This window comes from Odocoileus virginianus, chromosome 6 (genome assembly GCF_023699985.2).
Source record: "Odocoileus virginianus isolate 20LAN1187 ecotype Illinois chromosome 6, Ovbor_1.2, whole genome shotgun sequence".
In the NCBI taxonomy this organism is placed as follows: Eukaryota; Metazoa; Chordata; class Mammalia; order Artiodactyla; family Cervidae; genus Odocoileus; species Odocoileus virginianus.
The window spans coordinates 10,866,949-10,888,735 of NC_069679.1; the positions used below are offsets into that span (position 1 = coordinate 10,866,949).

The 21,787-nt window shown below is 36.6% G+C and overlaps 1 protein-coding gene and 1 pseudogene across 2 annotated transcripts in view; one reads left to right on the forward strand and one right to left on the reverse strand.

Moving 5' to 3' along the window:
* UACA (uveal autoantigen with coiled-coil domains and ankyrin repeats) overlaps positions 1-21,787 on the reverse strand; it is an 87,539-nt gene that overhangs the window by 24,530 nt on the left and 41,222 nt on the right. Inside the window, exons 1-8 of one of the 2 annotated variants that reach the window (XM_020876823.2) lie at positions 19,850-20,291; positions 17,541-17,674; positions 13,096-13,184; positions 9,777-9,841; positions 8,908-8,965; positions 3,030-3,100; positions 2,821-2,927; positions 1,091-1,272 (exon numbers count right to left, since the gene is read on the reverse strand). In XM_020876823.2, coding sequence (XP_020732482.1) covers positions 1,091-1,272; positions 2,821-2,927; positions 3,030-3,100; positions 8,908-8,965; positions 9,777-9,841; positions 13,096-13,184; positions 17,541-17,674; positions 19,850-19,888 — 745 coding nt within the window. In that variant the 5' untranslated portion in view covers positions 19,889-20,291. Of the gene's footprint in view, positions 1-1,090; positions 1,273-2,820; positions 2,928-3,029; positions 3,101-8,907; positions 8,966-9,776; positions 9,842-13,095; positions 13,185-17,540; positions 17,675-19,849; positions 20,292-21,787 lie in introns of those variants that run through there. The other variant, XM_070468734.1, reaches the window with a different exon arrangement.
* Positions 10,300-11,275, forward strand: LOC110126902 (histone H2B type 1-N-like; annotated as a pseudogene).

Consider the following 21,787-nt stretch of genomic DNA (forward strand, 5'->3'; position numbering starts at 1 on the left):
TTGTTGATATATATCAAAAGCTTAAAGAAATGTGCATAACCTGAAACCTCCTGACTCAATTTCTAGGAAGTGATTCTAAGGGTATAATAAAAACATGCTAAAACATTTACACTTAAGGACAGTCACTAAATGGTTATTTACATTAGTAAAAACTGTAAGCAACTTAAATAACACCTATAAAAAAATCACTTAACCAAATTAAATGTAAACAGATTGAATTTTATGCATCAATAAAAATCATACTGTAGAAAAAATACTTATGAGGGAAAAGTCGTCAAACTGTATTACACAAAAAGTAATCTATAGCTTACCACAGGTGACTTCAATTTTATGCATAGTGAATAGACTGGGGAAGAATATTCCTCAAAATGTTAGTAGAGGTTCCTCAGTGGCAGAAAGTGAAGTCACTCAGTCGGGTCCAACTCTTTGCGACCCCATGGACTGTAGTCTACCAGGCTCCTCCATCCATGGGATTTTCCAGGCAAGAATACTGGAGTGGGGTACCATTTCCTTCTCCAGATCTTCCTAACCCAGGAATTGAACCTGGGTCTCCCGTATTGTAGGCAGATGCTTTACCATCTGAGCCACCAGGGAAGTGTCAGAGTGAGTGGCTAATTTTACTTGTTGTGCTTTTCTGTACTTTCCAATTTCTCTTTAATAAGCATAGAAACGTACTTGATACAAGTATTCAATAAATCTTGGTTGAATATTTTATATACACGTTTAAACAATGATTCTTTAAAACTTTTTAAGTATAAGACCTTAAATCCCTCACCCCTCATAAAAAAATATGTATTAGTAAAGCCCTTTATTTGGGCCTTTCTTTTCAGTTCTTAAATTACTCCACAGTAGAGGAGGGGGGACTGGATAAGCTAGACAGTAAATGGGACACACACTGCCTCCAAATGAGTGACTGTAATGTAAACTTGCACAGCTGGGGCAGAGAGGGAGATGAACCAGTTCTGCTTCAAGTAAGGAGTGTTTTGCCCCTTACAAATACTGTAGCTCTACCACATAAATCTTAAAAAGCTGTCCTTTATTAGCACGCTTTATTAACTAGCACTTTCTAGTGACAAAAAACTGCTGGTACCTTTGTTGGAATTTTCTGATGCAGTCTTCAGTAAGGTTAGAATGTCCAGATTGTCACCAATTCTTGCATAGTAAGAACTATCATGGCCAAGGGCATCCAGCAAGGTTACATCAGCGCCATTTTTGATTAAGACTTCTACTGCATCTTTGCAACCATACTCGCATCCGAGCATGAGAGCAGTCCTACAAGGGAAGACAGAAGAATAAAAGACCATAAGAAGAAGGGAAAAAAAAAAAAAAAGAAATCTCTTTCAGAGGCCCCATTCTTAAAGGACAGATATGACTTTTAAAAGCTATATTGTTAAAAAAATAAAATAAAAGCTATATTGTTACACACACAAATTTGACTTCATATTTTTGTTTTATATTTTAACTCCATTGCATTTATAAAAACATGTGCTTGTGTCTTAGTTTGCAGGGCTTCCCTTAGTTTACAGTGGTGCAGATGGTAAAGAAACTTCCTGCAACGCAGGAGACCCGGGTTCAATCCCTGGGTCAGGAAGATCCCCTGGAGAAGGGAATGGCTACCCACTCCAGTGTTCTTGCCTGGAGAATTCCACAGACAGAGGAGCCTGGCGGGCTGCAGTCCATCGGATCACACAGAACCAGACAAGACTAAGCACAACACAGCAATGAAAAAGAGACAAACATACTTGGAAAAACATAAGATCTATTAAATAAGACATCATATACATGGATCAGCCAGATCACGCCTCTCTGATCTAAAATTTATTTTTATATCAAATTTTATTAATCATGCTTGGATCCAGATTATAGTAACACAAAAACAAAGTAATATCAAAAAGTCACTTTCTTAAAAATCACACTAATGATTAAATTGCTTAAGAATTTCCTCCTTTGGGATGCCTGAACAGTAAAAATGATCAGAGCTATAAAACCTGACATCCAAAGACTATTACACTTATCTACTTCCAGTGAACTACAAACAATAGAATACATGTTTAAAAGAATAAAATAAACTGAAAAGAAACCAACAATTTTACGAGTATTCATCTATAAAAATCTCAGAAACTCGTCATAAATTATTATAATGCTTCACCTGGTGAAATGGGCATGTTTTGGATACTTTGTTGTCAGAACCTCTGTGACTATAAACATCAGAATTACAATATAACATGTAGCATGATACACTAAGCCCAGAAAAGAAGACAGGGAGAAACACAGACAGAAATTGTTAGTGCACATCAATTAAAACAACATCAAACACAGATGCAGAAGTAAATGGAGTCTGTATTGAGGTACAGAAATGAACTCAGTTTCAGAGAAGGAGGTGGCACTGTGCCCAGGTAGAAAGGAGAGAAAATACCTTGAGCAAATCTATACTGAAACATGTCCATCTCCAGGACAGCCAAGAACTCCTTTACTCTCAAAAGATCCACTAATGAAGAAGTAGACTGTAGATGTAGCTTTTTATTCTTCTTCCTTATTTGAGCCCATTTCACTAAAGGTTATTTTAAACGTTAAAAATAACTAGGATATAATTCCTCTTTCTTCAGTTCTTTGACTCAAACACAGGCCATAGCCACTGCATATATTTCAAGTATTTCCCTCTCCCCTCTTCTTCAGACAATTCTGAAGAAAAATAAGTAGTGAATGCTAATTCCAAGGAAGGGAGAACCACAGGGGGTGGAAAGGCCAGGTCACAACAGCAGAGCTTCAGGATCACTGGGCATCCAGCTCGTGTCTAAGGAACCTTGATAAAAGAATTACCTGTTTTGTTTGTCTCTGGAATTAATATCCGCTCCTCTATCTATCAGCAGTTGACATATTGTTGGCCTACACATCTGAGTAGCCAGAACAAGCGGTGTCCGCCCATCCTAAGCAACAAAAAAATAAGACAGCATTAAGACAACAAACCTCCCAAAATGTGAAAGTTAGAATCCATGAGTTGAAATGACAATAAACATAAACTGACTTACTACGTCTTTGGCATTCACCGAGGCCCCGTGGTCGCAGAGCAGCTGTATGCTAGAAGGACAGTCTGCCATAGCTTTGAGGAACAAAGGAAAATGATAAATGGGGAACATCTGCTGGTAACACGTGGTGTTTTGCAAGACCCAAATAAGGCCTAAATTCGTCAATCCCTAAAATACCAAGCTTTACATCCTTCACTCTCAGTTTGGCATTATAAGCATTGATTTTTCTATCTGAAAATGGATTAGACAAGATCATTTTGTAAGTTTTATATAATTTATCAGAACCAAGGAATACTGTCATTCTTATAGAAGATAAGAATATACTGCTGTTCTAAGGGTAAACACTGACAATGAAAATCAAACTTAAATTTTCTATTAGAGTATATTTTAAAATATGGCTATAACTGACTGGACCCTTGAAGTATTAGCTGAGATTTTCTTTAAAGAATCATATCCTTTCTTTTTTTTTTTTAAATAGAAGAGCTACAGTTAATAAAGTATGACTCATATAGTTCACATGCCCTTTCAAAGCAGAAACTGCAATGTCTGACCTTAATTATGCAAAAAGCAGGGTCATTTTGCTAAAAATTATATTACAAAGTCACATCATGCTTCTTCTCTGATTGACACTAGAGTTCATATTTATATCAGGAAAAAATGGTCAAATTCATAAAATGTGTTTATACTTCCCATGAGTTTTTATAAAATTTTATGAGTTGATATTAGATTATCTGCACAAAAAGAACTAAGTCAATGTTCTTTTTTTTTGTAAAATTCAATAAAGTAAAACCAAACATACATTTTAAAAAATCAAGTAAATTTTTCATTTCTGATGTCTTTAATCCAGCAATCTTTTATATAAAATATACCATCAACCTTTTAAAAAAGATAAAACTGAAATCAAATACATTAATTTCAGAATTATGAAATGAACAACCATTCAGGTCCAAATAATAATGAACAAATGTAATGGATAAAAAACTTGAGAGTTACACCATATTGCATAAGTAAAGTCAGTATTAAAGGTGCTATGATGGAGAATGTTAGCTGTTCACCATCCTTCCATGGTGATAAAACTGTGCCAGTCACAGGGTGGTTCACCTAGACCATAGGTCGCAGTCTCCTTTGCATGCAGGCAAGAGTACATGAGTTAGATCATGCCAGTTGAGTCTGACCGGAGGGATATGTGCTACCTTCTAAGGCTAGGGCTGCAAAATGTGGTTACACATTCCTCCATAATCTTTCTCTTTCCTGTTAGCAGGAAAACAGATACCTGTTGTCAGCTTTAGCCTTAAAGAAGAGAACAACACCCTAGGCAATGGCAGAACTGCAAAATGGAAGTAATCTGGGTCCCTGCAGGACCATATGGAACAGAGGAACAAGCCAATCTAATCATCAGGGCTGTGACATGAAAGAAACTGTGTTTTTTAAAAGCCAATGTTATTTTGTCACAGCGGTAGAATCTTATCCCTAATCAAGACAAAAATTGCTACTGGAAGTCAGGCGCTGCTAATAACTAAACAAATAACTAAATTACATGGCACCGGTTTACTGGATGGATACTAGGTGGTCAGTAAAATGTATTTCAGGCTAGGAACCTTGTGATTTTTCTCATGCTGTAGCAAAACATTTGCTAGATTTATCATGTGTTCTAATTTAAAAGGTACACCATGTGACTATGGAACCTTTCTAGGTAAAGCAACAGAAAAGAGCCAAAATTTTAGTACATATTGACAGCTGCTTACTGCTTTTAGTAAGGTATTTTAAGAAAATGATGAGGTTAAGCAAAAATTAGTTATGCACACTGTTGGAAGCAAACAGAGTGCCTAGACATTTGGGACCTCACAGGTATAGGGAAGCTAATTATTTCTCTTTACCAAACAGCAAGATCTAAAATTATTGCTGGTCACGACTTTTCTCAAAGACTGTGCAATAAGGAAAATAAAGAAAGGGGAAAAAAAAGATACAGTCCTGGAATAAAGATCGAATTGAGGATACTATATTCCTATACAAGACGTATTATTTCAGATGACTTTGAGATAGCAGTATTAAAATGAAGTAGAGAACCAGTGAGCTTATTTTCAAAACAGAAGTAGAGTCACAGACATAGAGGACAAACTTACGGTTACCAGGGGGTGGAGGGGAGGGATAAATTGAGATTGGAATTAACATATACACACCACTCTATATAAAATACATAACTAATAAGGAGCTACTCTACAACACAGGGAACTCTACTTAATACTCCGTAGTGGATTATATGGGAAAAAAATCTAAAAAAAAGAGTGGCAATATGCATAACTGATTCACTTTGCTATACACTTACTTGTACACTGTAAATTAACTATACTCCAATAACAATTTTTTAAAACCTTGTAAATTAACCTAATGTTCTATACTGTATGGAACATTTTATAAATAAATAAATTTTCTAAATTTGGCCAAAAAAATAAAATGAGGTAGAGAATCATGACTCTAGAAATAAAGACAAGAAATAAAGAAGGGTTAAAATTTTTATGTCCAGAAAATAAATGGTGAAATAAATATGAAAGTGGCTGGCAACAAACAGGCGAGAAACCTTCCAAGGTTCTGAGGGAATGAATGTACTATCCCAAATCCGAAAGCCCAGGCAGCTAAACCAATAACTCTTCCTGCACTTAAGCTGCCTATATAGAAGGCATACCTTCCAGCATCCAATTTATCTGTGTCTTAGAGGATAACAGATCAGTAAGCACCTCCGAGATGGCAGCGCTAGGGCCCACAGATGACAATGACAAGGGATTTTTCATGGGAAACAGAACCAGGGGGGCACAAGGAGCAGTTAACCAAGAAATTTACTCCCAGACTTCAGCTGAAAGCCTTTGCAAATTTTGCTCAGCAGCATTTGGTACCCGCTATTGATTAGTGATTGCTGTGTATTTCCCAGTTCTCCCTTTTCTGGAACAGAGACTTTATTTATCCTGTTCTTATTTCATCACTATATATTATGAAGAGTACATTTCTTTTCTTTGCGTTTACAAATTGTTGGACCATGAAGAGCCATTTCAGAGCCAACAAGAGCACAGCGCCCAGAAGCCCGACTTTGAGGTGGCCTCAGTAACTGAACTGGTTATGTGTCCTCTCCTTGGCGAGGCGGGGGGCAAAGGTTCTGTGTGTGGGAAGTAGCGGCTGCAGGAATATTCAGAAGGCCAGAGGGCTGGACTGTGGTGACTGTTACCAACCTGTTCTCCCCTTCTTCTACAGTGGAGCAGCTGGGCCGTGACTACTTATCTGGAGATTACATTTCTGGGCCTCCTTTGCAGGCCACCAACTGACTTTTCTCTTGTTGATGGATTAGGAATAAAGGGCTATTTACCACTTTCAAATCTGGGCCTTAGATCGCGGGCATTTGCTCCCCCAGTTCTCCTTCCCTTTGCTGCTGGCTGGAACATGGATATGACTACAACCCAGCTGCAATGATGTAGCTGAGAAAGACACCACAGTAAAGTGGAGCAACAAGATGGAAAGAATTCAGTGCATCAAAGACCTCAAGCCACAGTGCTAACCTATATACCACTCAACATTTTTGTAATAAGCAACTGGTACTAAAGTTCTTTTATTATATCAACTCAGTCTTCATCCTAACTTCATCAATATACCTAATGGACAAATATTTAGATTTCAATTGGTTAAGTTGTACCAGTTTTAAAAACAAGGATAATAAAATCTATAATATAGAAAAAATTATACACAATGTATACATTTTGCTGAGTTTGGACTAAAGAATACATTGTAATACCATCACCACAATCAAGATACTAAACATATGGATCACTTCCACAAATTTCCTTGTGTCGTTTTGTGTGTATGTGTTTTTGAGGTTTGAGGTTTGTTTTTTTTGGTGAGAATACTTATCAAAATATTCTGCCCTCTTAATATATTTTAAATTATACAATATCATATTGTTAATAATATGCAATACATTATTATATTTTATAATTATCTAAATTTTTGTATAATAATTATACCTCAGGTATTTAAAAAAGTAAAAATAACTGGGGAAAGCTGAACATTGAACAGATGATATTGAAACTATTTTCAAACACACTAAGTGTGATAATGATGTTACATTTAGGTTACCAAATAGAATCATTATCTTTCAGAGATAAAAACTGAATTGTTTATGGATAGAATTATATGACGTTTGGATTTGATTTAAAATATGTCAGGAGAGTAGAATAATGGGTGGTGGTATAAATGAATCACAAGGTTGGCCACATGATCACAACTGTCTAAATTGGATGAACAGTATAAGGTATTTTAATACGATAGTTTAACATTATGCTTGAAATTTTCCATAATAAAAATTTTAAAATAATTTTTAAAATGATTAATAAGGTTGGATTGATTAAAAAATAACTATGAAAAGGTGGTAGAACAGAAATATCACATGACAGAAATTCATACTTCATTAAGCAGCAAAATCATTTTAAAATTTCTATCAAGCACAATAAATTAGTGCTACAGAAATGAACTGTATTTTTTTTGTGGTGTTAAAGTTAAATAAATCTGGTGATTCTGTAACTACACAAGCTTGATAAGCATATTACATATGAATCTAGGTTTATGTTTTTTTAATTACTTATTTTTATACCAGTAGCAATACAAAATTATCATAAAAATAAAAAACTACAGAAACTCACAGGGAGGGGTCATTGTGAGGCTCAAATGATAATGTATGTAAAAATGCTTTGCAAATAATAGTACTCTGTTCCAAAAATTTTAAAAATGCACTGTGTAAGAGATTAAACTATCATAGAAGTACATATTTTTTCAAAGGAAGAAAATCAAGTTACGAAAGTTTGAAGGAAATCTGAAGTATAACACATTTTTCAAGGCACCACTCTAACTACCACAGTTACTCCATATACATGAATGGGAACAGTGTGTTGTTTTTTTTTCCTTTTTTTTGAACTTCTAGTTAACTATGAATTTCAGTCTTAGAAGAGTCCAGCCAGGGGTCAGAATATCTTACATTTCAAAAATCCTTAAATATTTAACTTTTTCTAATCATTTTTTTTAAGACACCTAAAGAATAAAGCAGATAAACTTTGATATTAATAAAATTCCTGAAATTACTAATATAAAACTCTTTTAAAACAGAGCACATTACAATGATATCAAATTCAGCACTGATACCTCTAAACCAAAACAAGCACCACCACCATTAATTGAGAAGTTACTACATGCCAGGCACCATTCACTAATCATGAATAGTTATAACCATTACTGGGTTTCCTTGGTGGCTCAGATGGTAAAGACTCCTGCCTGCAATGTGGGAGACCTGGGTTCCATCCCTGAGTTGGAAAGATCCCCTGGAGGAGGGCTTGGCAACCCACTCTAGTATTCTTGCCTGGAGAATCCCGATAGACTGAGGAGCCTGCTGAGCTACAGCCCATGGACTCGCAAAGAGTCAGACACGACTGAGAGACTAAACACACAAGGCAGTAGTATTCTTAACTTCATTCAGCAGATGAGGAAAATGAGGTACAGACATGTCAATGAGGTAAATACAGTTTTTAAGAAAGAGACAAGTCTTCCTTCTTCCATTTCTCCTACCAGTCCCCAAGCATACACATGGTATTTACAGCTCCTTGAGAACAAGGTTATGGTTTATTCATCTTTGGACTCTCAATATCTCGCATCTTGGCCCGGAAATACTGGCTGAATGAATCTTTTTAAGCTGTACAATCTACCCAATTTCAAACTTGAGTAAATAAAAAATTCATAACATTCTGTTTCTCCATGGATTACATAAACATATGCATGTTAAACTCTGAAATTAATTTAAATGCCCAGCCATTTTAACAAAGATTTATGTCCAACTGAAACCTTTGCTTACCTGCATCATGAAGTGCAGTTCTTCCCTGCAGGTCTACATGTTCAGTGGGACAATTGTACTGTTAAAACATAGAAATTTAGTCATGTAAGGAAGTTTTACTTTCAAATTAAGTATCATGATTCAAATGAACAGCTGTTACTTCATCTTAAAAATACTGCATTTATCAAAAACTCTAAAGAGTACTAGACAAGTCCTAAATATTTTGACATGTGACAAATATAATAACATTGTACTATAAATTTAACAGTATTCCAGCAAACAGGAAAACATATGGTATATTACAATAGCATGGAATATAGAAATGGCTATTGTTTGAGTTTTTGCTTTTTTTTCTGTAGCAGTTAAAACTTGAACAATTGAATCAGAAAAAAACAAATGACCTCTGCTGTGAAACTCAGCAGCAAACATGTTCAAGGAAACATGTGACTAAACTTTTCAACTAAAAACTTAATCTAGCCCACTAGTTCATAGAACTCTGTGGCTGCCTGATTACAAGCTTAACTAATGATGCTATTATACAGTCTGACTTATTGGTGTTTATATAGAAACATACAGACCCTATGCTGTGCCACTTCATCTCAAGTCATATACCAGACCACAGAAAATTCCAATCTCTAGCTAATGTCAACAGGAAGGTCAAGTCTTTGTTGTTTATTTTTAATACACTGAGTTATGCAATTCACTTCCCTCAGAGTTTTTGCTCTTTATTGTTCACATTCTTTCACAAATGATGGAAAAAATATTACGTAAGCTAACAGTCAAAGCTAGCCTACTATTTTCTTTGATCTCAAGTTCCAAAAATGCATTGAAAACACATCTACTATTTGCAGTCAAAGTAATAAAGTCAAAGTATTAACCACTTTTACTACCTGTAGAAGTTTCTGCAGACACAGTGCATGCCCATACTTTGCAGCCAAGTGCAGAGCATTCCTTCCTAGAAAAGGGATAGTTTTAAATATATGATAAGGGTTATTTTCTTCACATGTGAATCCCCCTTAAAAATGTAATTTTTCCCAAAATCAGTTGACAGACTACTTTATTTATAGGCATGCTTTAAGTGTAAGCTTTATTTGCACTGAAGGAGAGAGGGCAAAAATCACTCAGATTGGTCACTAGGCAAATCATCCAGAGCGGAAAGAACACAGACAAAAACAAAAAAGACATATGTTGGAGTTGGAATCAGCACAATACACATACAAAGTTTTCTGAGTTCTGAAAAGGTATGGCTAGTACAAAATTTCTAAAAATAAATATTCTGCTTCAATGGAAAACATACACACACGTGTGTGTACATGTGTGTGTGTGTAATAAACAGTTTTGTGTTCATTCAAAGGTGGCAAGTAAATAAAGTTTGGTCTTCAATTAGGAATTTGGGCTTCTTTCTTCCTGTGGTTTTTGGGCTGTTTGGCAGTAAACCCCCGGCCATGCCTGAACCCTCTAAGTCCGCTCCGGCCCCGAAGAAGGGCTCCAAGAAGGCGGTGACCAAGGCGTAGAAGAAGGACGGCAAGAAGCGCAAGCGCAGCCGCAAGGAGAGCTACTCCGTGTACGTGTACAAGGTGCTGAAGCAGGTCCACCCAGACACCGGCATCTCGTCCAAGGCCATGGGCATCATGAATTCATTCGTGAACGACATCTTCGAGTGCATCGGGGGCGAGGCATCACGCCTGGCGCATTACAACAAGCACTCCGACCATCACATCCAAGGAGATCCAGAAGGCCGTGCGCCTGCTGCTGCCCGGGGAGCTGGCCAAACACGCGGTGTCCGAGGGCACCAAGGCCGTCACCAAGTACACCAGCTCCAAGTGAGCCGGCCCGCCACGGAGTGATCGAACCACATCCATCACTTCGCGATCCTGCTGAAGGCATCAGTGCAATTAAACTCATCAGAGTACTCAGAACAACGTCCACTGTGGATTCTTCACTTCTGTCATCCTGACAGTCCTCCGATACATTTTCATTGGATCCAAAATCTTGGTGGAGGAAAATCCCTGAACACTATCTTGACTTCTTAAGGTGGAATGCTTATCTCCATAGGCTACGTGAGACTATAGCTGTTGCTTCCTTCAAACCTAGTGTTAAATTTTGGCAGTGGCCACACCGTGGAACACAGACTTCTAAAAGTCACAAACCATGACTTTGAATAGTTTTTCAGTTGTAATTTGATGGAGGTAAGAAATGTAGAAGAATAGATGCCATTTATCTGTATCATGCGCTGCTGCTCTGTTTCAGACTTCAGTCCATCCTGTGTAGGAAGGTGAAAGCTTGCAATAGTCCTTTAAGGCCACTCTCATTCCATATCTGTTTTCTAGATGAACAAACTAATGCACAGAGAAGGGGAGTATTTTGTCTAAATAGCTAGAGGATCAATGACAGAGTCAGTGATGTATTTTGTGGTCTTTTGTTATCATTAAATTCTCTCAAAACAAATAAACAAATGGAGATGGGCCATTTGTATTTGTTTCAATAGTGAAAAAGTTGCCATTCTTTATTTGAGAGAAAAAAAAAAGTTTGTCCTTCTTGTTCCCAAGAACAGAAAAGAAAAAAAAGGACAGCTTATTATTTTTTTTCTTGGCGAACACTGGTCCAGCTCTCTTTAGAGGGTCCTGTAGCCCTACTCCTATCATCACACAGTTAATAACTTTTGCCTTTCCTGTGGGAAACTAGCATGTATAGCAAAGTCTGCCTGTTGATTATAATACTGAAATAAAAAATAAAAATAAAAATAAATTAAGAATTTGATGTACCTTTAGGTGAAGATTTACCTCACTAACTCATCTGTGATGTCGCCCTTTCTCTCCCTCCTTGCCTTCCATTTCCAAACAGAATGCTGTTAACAGCAATGCATTTATTTGTCCACACATGAAGTCACAGGATAAAACATTAAAGTTGTTAAGGAAACTCTCTGCTCTAGGTCAACTCCCATATTTCATGGAGTAACAAAGTATAAGCTCAGAGATACAAGTTGCAAAGGATCTCAGAGAAATAAGAATGATTGTCTAGATGAATGGAAAACTAAAACATTCACTAAAGAAAAGTGATAGCTATATTCAAACGCTTAAAATCTATCCTGTGATATGCAAACAAACATATGCTATAGTATTTTAAAAGACAGACATAGGTATGACTAAGTTTAAGCAGGAGGCCTGTCTAGAAGAAACACTTGTTTATAAATATAGCTAGCCAAACAGACCAGGTCTCCTCATGAGGCATAACGGTTAAGAACACAGACTCTGACTGTGACTCATACACTGAAGGACTCTGGCACATCACTTAACAACTCAGTGCCTTGCAGACTCACTGGCTTGATGTGAGGATAAAATGAGTTAATACATGTAAAGTGCTTAGCAGAATAGCGTCATCTATTATCATGTTTAAAAAAAAAGCATCATCTATTCCTGTTATGATCACGACTGGTGATGCTGTTATGAGGTAATTAGTTCCCCAACAAGTCTAACCAAAGGCCAAATGACCTCAGGACAGCAAGAATTTACATACTGAGTAGTACATGCATCTGTGCTAAGTTGCTTCAGTCATGCATGACTCTTTGTGACCCTATGGACTGTAGCCCACCAAGCTCCTCTGGCCGTAGAATAATTCTCCAGGCAAAAATACTGGAGTGAGCTGCCATGCCCTCCTCCAGGTGATCTTCCCAACCCAGGGATCAAACCCACATCTCCTACGGCTCCCGGCATTGCAGGCAGATTCTTTACCGCTGAGCCATGAATAGCATATAAGTATAAATTAAATGGCCCCTATAGATTCTCTGAAGCCTGAGATTTTAGAATCCTATAACACTACCAAGACAAGCCCTAGACTTCAGGTCTCCAGCTGCTAATCTGTTCACTCATGCTTTCCGCTATATTGCTTTCTCCCCCACAATACCTCAACTAATTAGAAACCAAGTTAAGGCCTTCTCTCTGAAAATCACATTTAAGTCTGACTGAGAGCATTGGGGGCAGGAGGAGAAGGGGACGACAGAGGATGAGATGGCTGGATGGCATCACCGACTCGATGGGCATGAGTTTGAGAAACTCCGGGAGTTGGTGATGGACAGGGAGGCCTGGCGTGCTGCGATTCATGGGGTCGCAGAAAGTTGGACACGACTGAGCGACTGAACTGAACTGAACTGAGAGCATTATCAGTGGACAATGCTTGTCTTCTCTGCACTAACTATGGAGGCAAACATACCTGCTGTGTCACTGGTTGTAATATCAACTCCATGTATGAGGATGGCATTCAAACACTCAAGATTTCCCTTTGAGGCTACAACATGAAAGCTAAACAAAAAGAAAATTTTGTTATGCCATGGAAACTACCCAAGGTCAACTTTAACGTTACATTCATGTCATCTTATATTCAATACTCCTACATACACACACGTACACACATGCATTTTAAAGGCTACACTAAACACTACATATTTAATACAAGAAAAAAAGAAACTTATTTCACATTACTGAAAAACTAATTTTAATCCAAATTTATATCACTACTCCTATAGTTTATCATTTCAATAACAGAGGCACTGGGATTTAGACCTTAAATGCACTGAAAAATTTCTATCAGATTATTTTACTTAATTTCAAATATACGGAAACTGCCAAAACAAATGAAGATACCACAGAATGCTAAGGCTAAAGAGAAATCAAAACACTTATCCAGCTCTTTAGAATTATCATATTAAAGCTGGCATAGAAAAGTTTTCAAAACAAGCTAAGCTATACTTGAAAGCCACAAAAGATCTGGCATCATCTTCTTCCCCCAAAGTACTACCACATAATTCCTCCTTTCACTCAAGAGATCTGTGTGACTGGTTGAAATTTCACACAAACAGGCAGAATTGAACATGTTTTCCAATAAGGTAAGTAAAGCCTACTGAAAACATAACTTTAAGTCATCAAATATTCAAGAAACAGGATAAAATATCCCATTGTTTCTTTGATCATCTAGTACTTTTTCTTAATGAACAAACACAAATAATTTGTGTGCATTAAGAACTGATACTGTACGTAAATACAGTAGGACTTGTTGGCAAAGGACATTGAACTCAGGCCATCAACAAGTACAGTAACCACTGTGAAAATGCCAGGAGATAAAGGCTCAGCAAGGTACCTGGATACAGACACACCGCATACCCCGCAGTAGGGGTCTTCCCTCACCATACCACTTAAAAATTTTACATTTTCCCACTCCCTGAAACCTTAGTACTCCTAGCTCCCCCATCCCTGCCTTCATTATTTTAAATATAACTATGCATTTTCTAATATATATAAATTCAAATTTTATTTTCTTTATGGTCTATTAATCTCCTCTAAGAAATCAGGGATTCTCGGCTGTTGTGCTTCCTATTATATTCCCAGGACCAATTAAAGTACCAGACAGATGTGTTGTTTTCTAGTCACTAAGTTGTGTCAGACTCTTTTGCTACCCCATGGACCGTAGCCCACCAGGCTGTCCCTGGGATTTACCAGGCAAGAATACTGGAGTGGGTTGCCATTTTCTCCTCTAGAGGATCTTTCTGACCAAGGGATCAAACCCGTGTCTTCTGCATTGGCAGGTGGGTTCTTTACCACTGAGCCACTTGGGAAGCTCACCAGACAGATGATGAACCCTCAATATTTGAATAACTGAATGCTTAGGAACAAAATATAGAGATACCTTGCAAATTCATTTTCAGATATTAAATTATGCCTCCATTAGCATTATGATGAATATAAATGCAAACTAGAGACTGAGCACTACTAAGTAAATCAGGTTTGTGTACAGTTTAAATGAGAGAGAGAGAGATACTTCTGATATAAAGAATATACTGTTCTTAAAAGTCAGGTAAGTTCTCCTTATAGTAGAATTAAACTGCTATAAGGCTGAGGGTCTCAATTCTATCTGCAACACTGAAGTGGGGAATTATATTATGCAATGCACTGAGAACTTTTTGAGGAATGGTAATTTCCTTCAAGCAAAGGTTTTTCATCTTCAAACAACTTTGGAGATCTCATTCTTTGTCTACCTGTTTTCACTTCTTAGGCTCACAGAATTTGAAAGACTTCTTTCTCCAAAATAACTTAACATTATACTGATGATGCACTAAGAGGGCAGAATCAGAGCAAATCTACAATGCATTATTAATATGGGTGTGCTATAAATAGTATATGTGCTTCAGAAAGAAGATATATCAATCATTACACTGTATGCAGAGTTGCAAGGGAAATCTGGAAAACTGCTTTATAGAAATATGCTTTTTCAATTAAAAAATCAACTTTTTCTTTTTAAAAACAAGACAAGTATTACTACTATAATAGGAGATCCAGGTAATTTGGACAGTCCCCACCTTTAAAGACAACCAGAAAAGGATACAAAATAAGAAATCTGCCTGAAGGTATCAGTGAGCTAACATGACAGTGAAAAATTACTAAGACAGTACGCAGGGAAGCACAGAGGCCCAGAGAGGTGAACTTGGAATATGGGGCTACTTTTTCTCTAGGAGCATTTGCTGGTTAGAGAGAAAAGAACTGAGAGGTTGAACAGTACTTTTGACAGCCTGAGGGGAAGGCGAGTCAGGAACTGGAACCCACAGCTCTCCAGGAGGCAATAGGGATTCTAGGTGAACCTGCCCCGTTTTGTATTGGCAAAGGGCTACATCCCTGGGAAAGAGGTGACAAGGAATAAAATAGATTCTTGTAATGACTATCACAAGGCCTCAAATATTTCATTTTTGAAACTGTATAGAGATCAAGAGGGGCTTTGCTGATAGCTCAGATGGTAAAGAATCTGTCTGCAATGCAGGAGACTGGGTCTTATCCCTGGGTCGGAAAGATTCCCTAGAGAAGAGATTGGCTACTCACTCCCATGTTCTTGCCTGGAGAATCCCACGGACAGAGGAGCCTTGAGGGCTGCAGTCCATGGTGTTGCAAAGAGTCAGACATGATGGAGTGACTTATACTTTCACTACAGAGACCAAGAAGGACATGTCAATTTTGCCTTAAATTTCAAAATTTAAGAACCAAAAAAAAAAAAAAAAATTCAAAATTAAACTATTTGTATAACTATAGAAAATATATACTTGTAGTATGTCCTGTACTTGACTAAATATAAAATGCTTTAATTAAGAAACACTTTGTGTGTGAATAACAAAAGGAAAATATTTTATCCTACGAATCCTAGAAAGAATTCTACTTCTATAGGGAATACCTCAAAAACTTACACTACTCAAATATGTCATAAACTAGAGCTCACAGTTCATCATAAACTAAAGTCCACAGTTCATCATATTATACCAGATTTGCATAACTCTATTAATATAAGTAATTTCCCTCAAAATTGAATCTTAGATCAAAAAAGTCTGAACAAAATTTCAAGTAACCATTCATTCAAAACATTCAAAGAATGGGCAGACAAAACTGAAGAAATAAGGTTTCACTGAAGATTTTCATTGAACTTTTAAAATCATGGCACTCAGGGAAAAATATGAAAAACAATTTTGATATTAAATTTTTACTATTTATACTGCGAGTCCTATAAATGGCTTAAAATTTAGCAAAAATAGAAGCAGGACTCAAAATAACCAGTTTCTGTAGCTATCAAATTGCCTACTTTACAAAACTGAAACAGTACAAAAAATTGGGACTCCTCAAACTTCAATGCTCTTATAAACAACTTAAAGTCATGCTCTGCTATTTTTACTATATTTATGTATCTAAGCATTCTAAGATAGTAACCTACATCAAACATTAACTATTTACTTCCTAATATTCATTTCTATATTTAGTATCTAGTTTCCAGTATTCTAAAAAAAAAAAAAAACTCATCCAAGTATAAGGCAGAGAGGAATTTAAGGAAATGAGACTTTTCACCTCTAACTTTGGAAGGTTTCCCAGATAAGGTTTGAACTGCTGTATTTATAGAGGATAGTAACAGAATCTGGATCTACCCTTTAACCCAACAGCTCCCTATCCTCAACATGAAGGGAAATGATGAAGACTAGGAAGAGGTAGAAGAAAAGATACCTAGTTTATAAGCATATAGACAAGCCAGCAGCCTTCAGTAACACAAAACAAAAGGGCAGGATCACTGCCTATATCTCCCTAAGTCACACTAGTTATTCTGCCTCTCTGTTGTCCTAGACAGCTTCATTTAAATTAATTACGCCAATACAAAAAATGGATTGGGGTTAAGGGGAAAAGGCAGTGTAATTTATAGAACTCTTCCAAAACAGCAAACTTGGGTTTATATCCCAGACTGTGACTTTTAATGAGACTAGACACCAAGTTATTTAGCCTCTGTAAACTTCTTCCTACTTCTTTCAGAGGGCCACTGTGAGGATCAAAGATGATAAGGAGTATTAAAAAAAAAAGCTTATAAAACAAAATTGCACCAAATAACCCAGGCTGTGATTTGCCATAGGGCCCAAACAACTAGACCACTGGGTGGTATTCTAGTATTCTCTCTCTCACTTTGAAAATCTTTCATATTGAGGACAATTATTAGTCCAAATTGATGAAAGTGATGTCTGAAAGATTTTAGAGTGTGGGTTTTGGTAAAGATTTTTTAAATTACATGTTGATAACCATAATTCACAAATTTCATTTGTATGCCACGGGTGTACCCTTGAGAGAATTACCACAAGTAATACTCACGCAGATCTGCCTTCCACATCTAGCTTGCCTGGACTGACTCCCTTTTTAGCAAGGATTGAGGACACTTTTTCTACATCTCCCCTTTCTGCTGCTTTCATCAATCGGTCATCATATTTGTTCCAATCTGCTGCTTGCTACAATAAAGAAAAAAGAAAGTAAACATAGCATACTATATACTATATTAGTATGGCTCTCCAAAGGAGGGGAAACAAGAGAAGGGAAAACAGTGCTGTATAATACATCACTGGGTTGCCAAATGTATCTCAAATTCCTTTCTCCTCACTATTCTAACTTGATGAAAAGAGCCTTTCCAAAACACACAACATACAAGAAATAATTTATAATATTATATATTTGAGAAAAAGGGAATTTCTCATGTTTTCTGCCCTGTTTTCTTTGCCTTCAGAGCAAAGAAAGGAAAGGAATTAACTGTTGAATACCTACCATGTGCCAGGTATAAATTACTGGAACAACCCTAATAAACTAGATTTATCATCTCCATGTAACAGATGAGAAAAATCAAGGCTCCAGGGATATTAAATGACTTAACAGGCCAAGCCCAATTATGACTTCTCATGACTTCCCAAATCAGTGTGCTTGTTTTCCTGTTCTGTAATTCAAGCTTTTGAAATTGGCTCTGGTTACCTATCACCCAAGACCTTTAGAGGAAGTGAAATTCTGTACACATTTAAGAACACCCACCCCTCTCCCCACAGCATCTCTTGCTTAAAAGGTACTATTGGAAATATAATTATAGAAGCAAATTGTATACACATACATGCAATTAAAAAAACAATCCATTATGCTTATATATTAGGATAAAAAGAAACATCTACATAGAAAAAATTTTTTTAAAACTAAAAATATTAACTTAAAAATCCTAAAATTATAGGATCAGAGATGACTTTCATTTTCTTGCTTCTTTACCTTCAACATATACTGCTTTTTATTAAAAAAAAGATGTTTGATTTCAACAAAAACAGTGCATATGTATTTCAAAGGAACATTAAAGGCAATTTTTTTAAAAATAGAAAAACATATCAAATGATATAATTTTAATTATATTAAGATTATCAAGTTTTAATTGGAGAAAATACATTCAAGACATTAGATATTCTGAAGCCAATAACTTTAACTTTTTCTTAGTAAGTAGAAATATAGAACTCAGAACTAAAATATACATTAAACAAGTAAGGTTTTAGCCTTTTAAAATTCTGTACAGTAAACTTATTGCTAAATTCTTCTTTGCTAAGTCCAATATCATTTTTAGAACAAAAAATAAAGTACATATCTTTCACTTATCTTACAAAGCAATTCTTATGTCCACAAATACAATAACAAATCTCTGGAGGAAAAAATGAATCACTTTATATAAAGCATATCCTCTAAACATTTGAGCAATAGGATTATTTTATATCTACTCTTCTCCAAAACAAAACAAAAAAAGTAACCAATTTTCTAGCTAAATAAATAATGTATTCATTAAATACTTGAAGTGACAAATATAAAAACTGAATATGAAAAAAAGATAAATTAAAATTTTGACCCACCAATGAAATGTAACATTTCAATGGAATCTGGTTCAAGTATCTACACAGACTTCAGAATTGCTGTATACAGTCAAATTTGGAGATGAACTACTTCCTTCTAACTTGAAAAGTTCAAATTATCAACTATGCTATGAGTCCTATGAGCTCTACTTACTGCTTCAGTCTAAACAACATTTTCAGCTTCCCCTTTCTTTAGCTTTAAAACAAAACAATCAGTGTGCTGGCTCTAATTTGGGGAATGGTAGTAGATGCAGGCTTTGTGATTTCAAATGCCTAAGGGATTAAGTCACGTTTTAGCACACAAACCCTTGCTCTAAATTGATTAATTTACCCTTGCAGTTAGAACAATCTCAATTTTATTTCCAAGTAAACTAGCTGGTGGAGAAAGGAGCTATTTAAAACACTAGAACAATTGCAAAATCTGAAAGTAAGGTTCTTTAAAAGATAACTAAATAAGATTAAAGTCTGGTATTAATCCGGTGATTTTTCAGTCCTACTCTACCAAGCACTTTGGCCCACTGTCAGTTAACAGAAATACTGCTCAATTACTAGAATTCTATTCTGAGCTTTTTAAATCCAGAAAAAGAAACAAGCACGTTTGTTTTCGATCACTAGCCCCAGTCTGCTAATCAAATAAACCAGAGAGAACAGAATAAGACAAAGAAACCAGATTTTTTAAAAAGTAGTACATTTTAAAAGAATACAGTTCAGAAAGCCTGGCCAAGACTCTTTTGTTTCACTGACTATAGGGATACCTACTCTGTTCTTAGGAGCACAAGAAAACCAACAGCTCATCATAGACAGGATTTAGTTTCTTGTTGCTAACAGCAAATTAGTTCGCATTAAGTTACAAATCACTGTGGCTCACAAAGCGAGCCCTCAGAGAAACTCCTAACTAGTGACTCAGTCCTTCTTCTTACAGCTCTTCCTGTTCTGCAATCTTCATGCTGCGCTACGCTTAGCTTGGATCTCTAAGGATATTTTCTTCGTCTTCGGAATCCTTCTCCGCCTTCATAACGCTTGAAACTTATCTTCCTTGCAGCGGCAGCACTTGATTAAGAGCAGCCCCAAATCAGGTACTGTAACTCCTCCTATTTATTATTCTTTAGAAGCTGTCTTTCACTGCCTTCCCTTTTCGGGCACTCCACTGGAAAGCTGGAACAGCACTCTACATCCTGCCGCCTCAACACTGCAGCACAGACCAGCGCCTGTGCACAATAAAGCTGTCCACATCCGAATCATCCCCGTAAACAGTGTGTAGACTGCCTCCCATTGGTCAGGATCTATTTTAGATTCCATAGGCCTTGACAGCTGAGTGACAGATAGAGAAGAGCAGCTAAGAATATACTGTAAATGCATGCTTCTCCTCTGAGTAATAAACTTAAGGTCTGCGAGGGAAAAATGACTCAAACACATTGTAAAACATGCTTATTATATCAAAGCAACTTGCGTGACATTACAACAATATTGTTAACAGACAAATTTGGTTATTCCCACAAAAAAATATTTTAAACCAGCTTCAGTCTTAGGATCGTCTAAAGAGAAGTTATAATAACCTTGATAAACAGAATATAAAATTCTATTTTTGGCAAATAGAATCACACTTTAATTTAAGGAAACACACACACACACAGAAACATTTTCAGATTTTTCTCCATTTTCCTTGTACCCCCTCAGCCTCGTTCTGCATGCAACCAGGTTTCAGCTTACAACCGCTGCCAGCCTGTCTCCTAACATGTTAAATGAGAAGAGCGAAGCACTGCCAAGACATTAAATAGTCTGCATTATGATGAATACTTTTCAACAAATTTTAAATTTAACTCACTGCTCTTAATTTCCAAGTTTAGCACCCTGCCTGATATAGCAAGTAAATATTTTATCAGTGGAAAACCAAATTATCTGGATTCAGGGATTTTAAAAAACAAGTATGATGATTAAATATTAAAGGAAGCAAATGCATATTAATCACTGAGCTAGACTGTAAATAAAACTCCACTTGGGGACAAAGTAAATACCCTCTCCACGTTCTCCCCCGCGATGTTTCACCTCCTTGTACCACAACATCCCTTACATTGTCAAGGATGGTGACAAATTTCCACAAGCTCCAGGGATTTTTTTCTGTTCTAGTTCCCACATTAACACAAGAGTAATTTACACTTCCTCCAAAAAGTCAGATTTGGGAAAACCATTTCATGGGAATGAAAAACAGCCCAAGACGACTGTTTACAGGAGGAGGTAAGGGCTATACTACAGATCATGCCGCCAGCTAAACTCTGTTACGAATACCATCAAGAAATCCATTTCCTACTATGTAAAATATTAGGTACATATTCTAAGATATATAAGATCACATACCATAATGTATTATTTTTGAAACAACTTTTTTACCCCCCAAATCACAATGGATTCTTGGCTGGACCCAGAGACTCTGCCCACTCGATTCCACCCTTCTTCAGGGAAATCTGGGTGGGATAGAACTCAGGCCCTGTCCTTTGGTTAACAAAGCAAGCACATTCTTTCTAGAAATAGGACAGCAAAGGCAAAGGAAATAAAAAGAAAGGAGGAAATCTGCAAGAAGTAATAAAAGCCGTATATGGAGCTGTCTTGCGCTGATAACCAAGGCTCAGGAGACAGGATGTATGGACTCCCCTAAACTGCGGCTATCCTGAACCTCCTCTGCTCCTCAGTCTCCTTCTC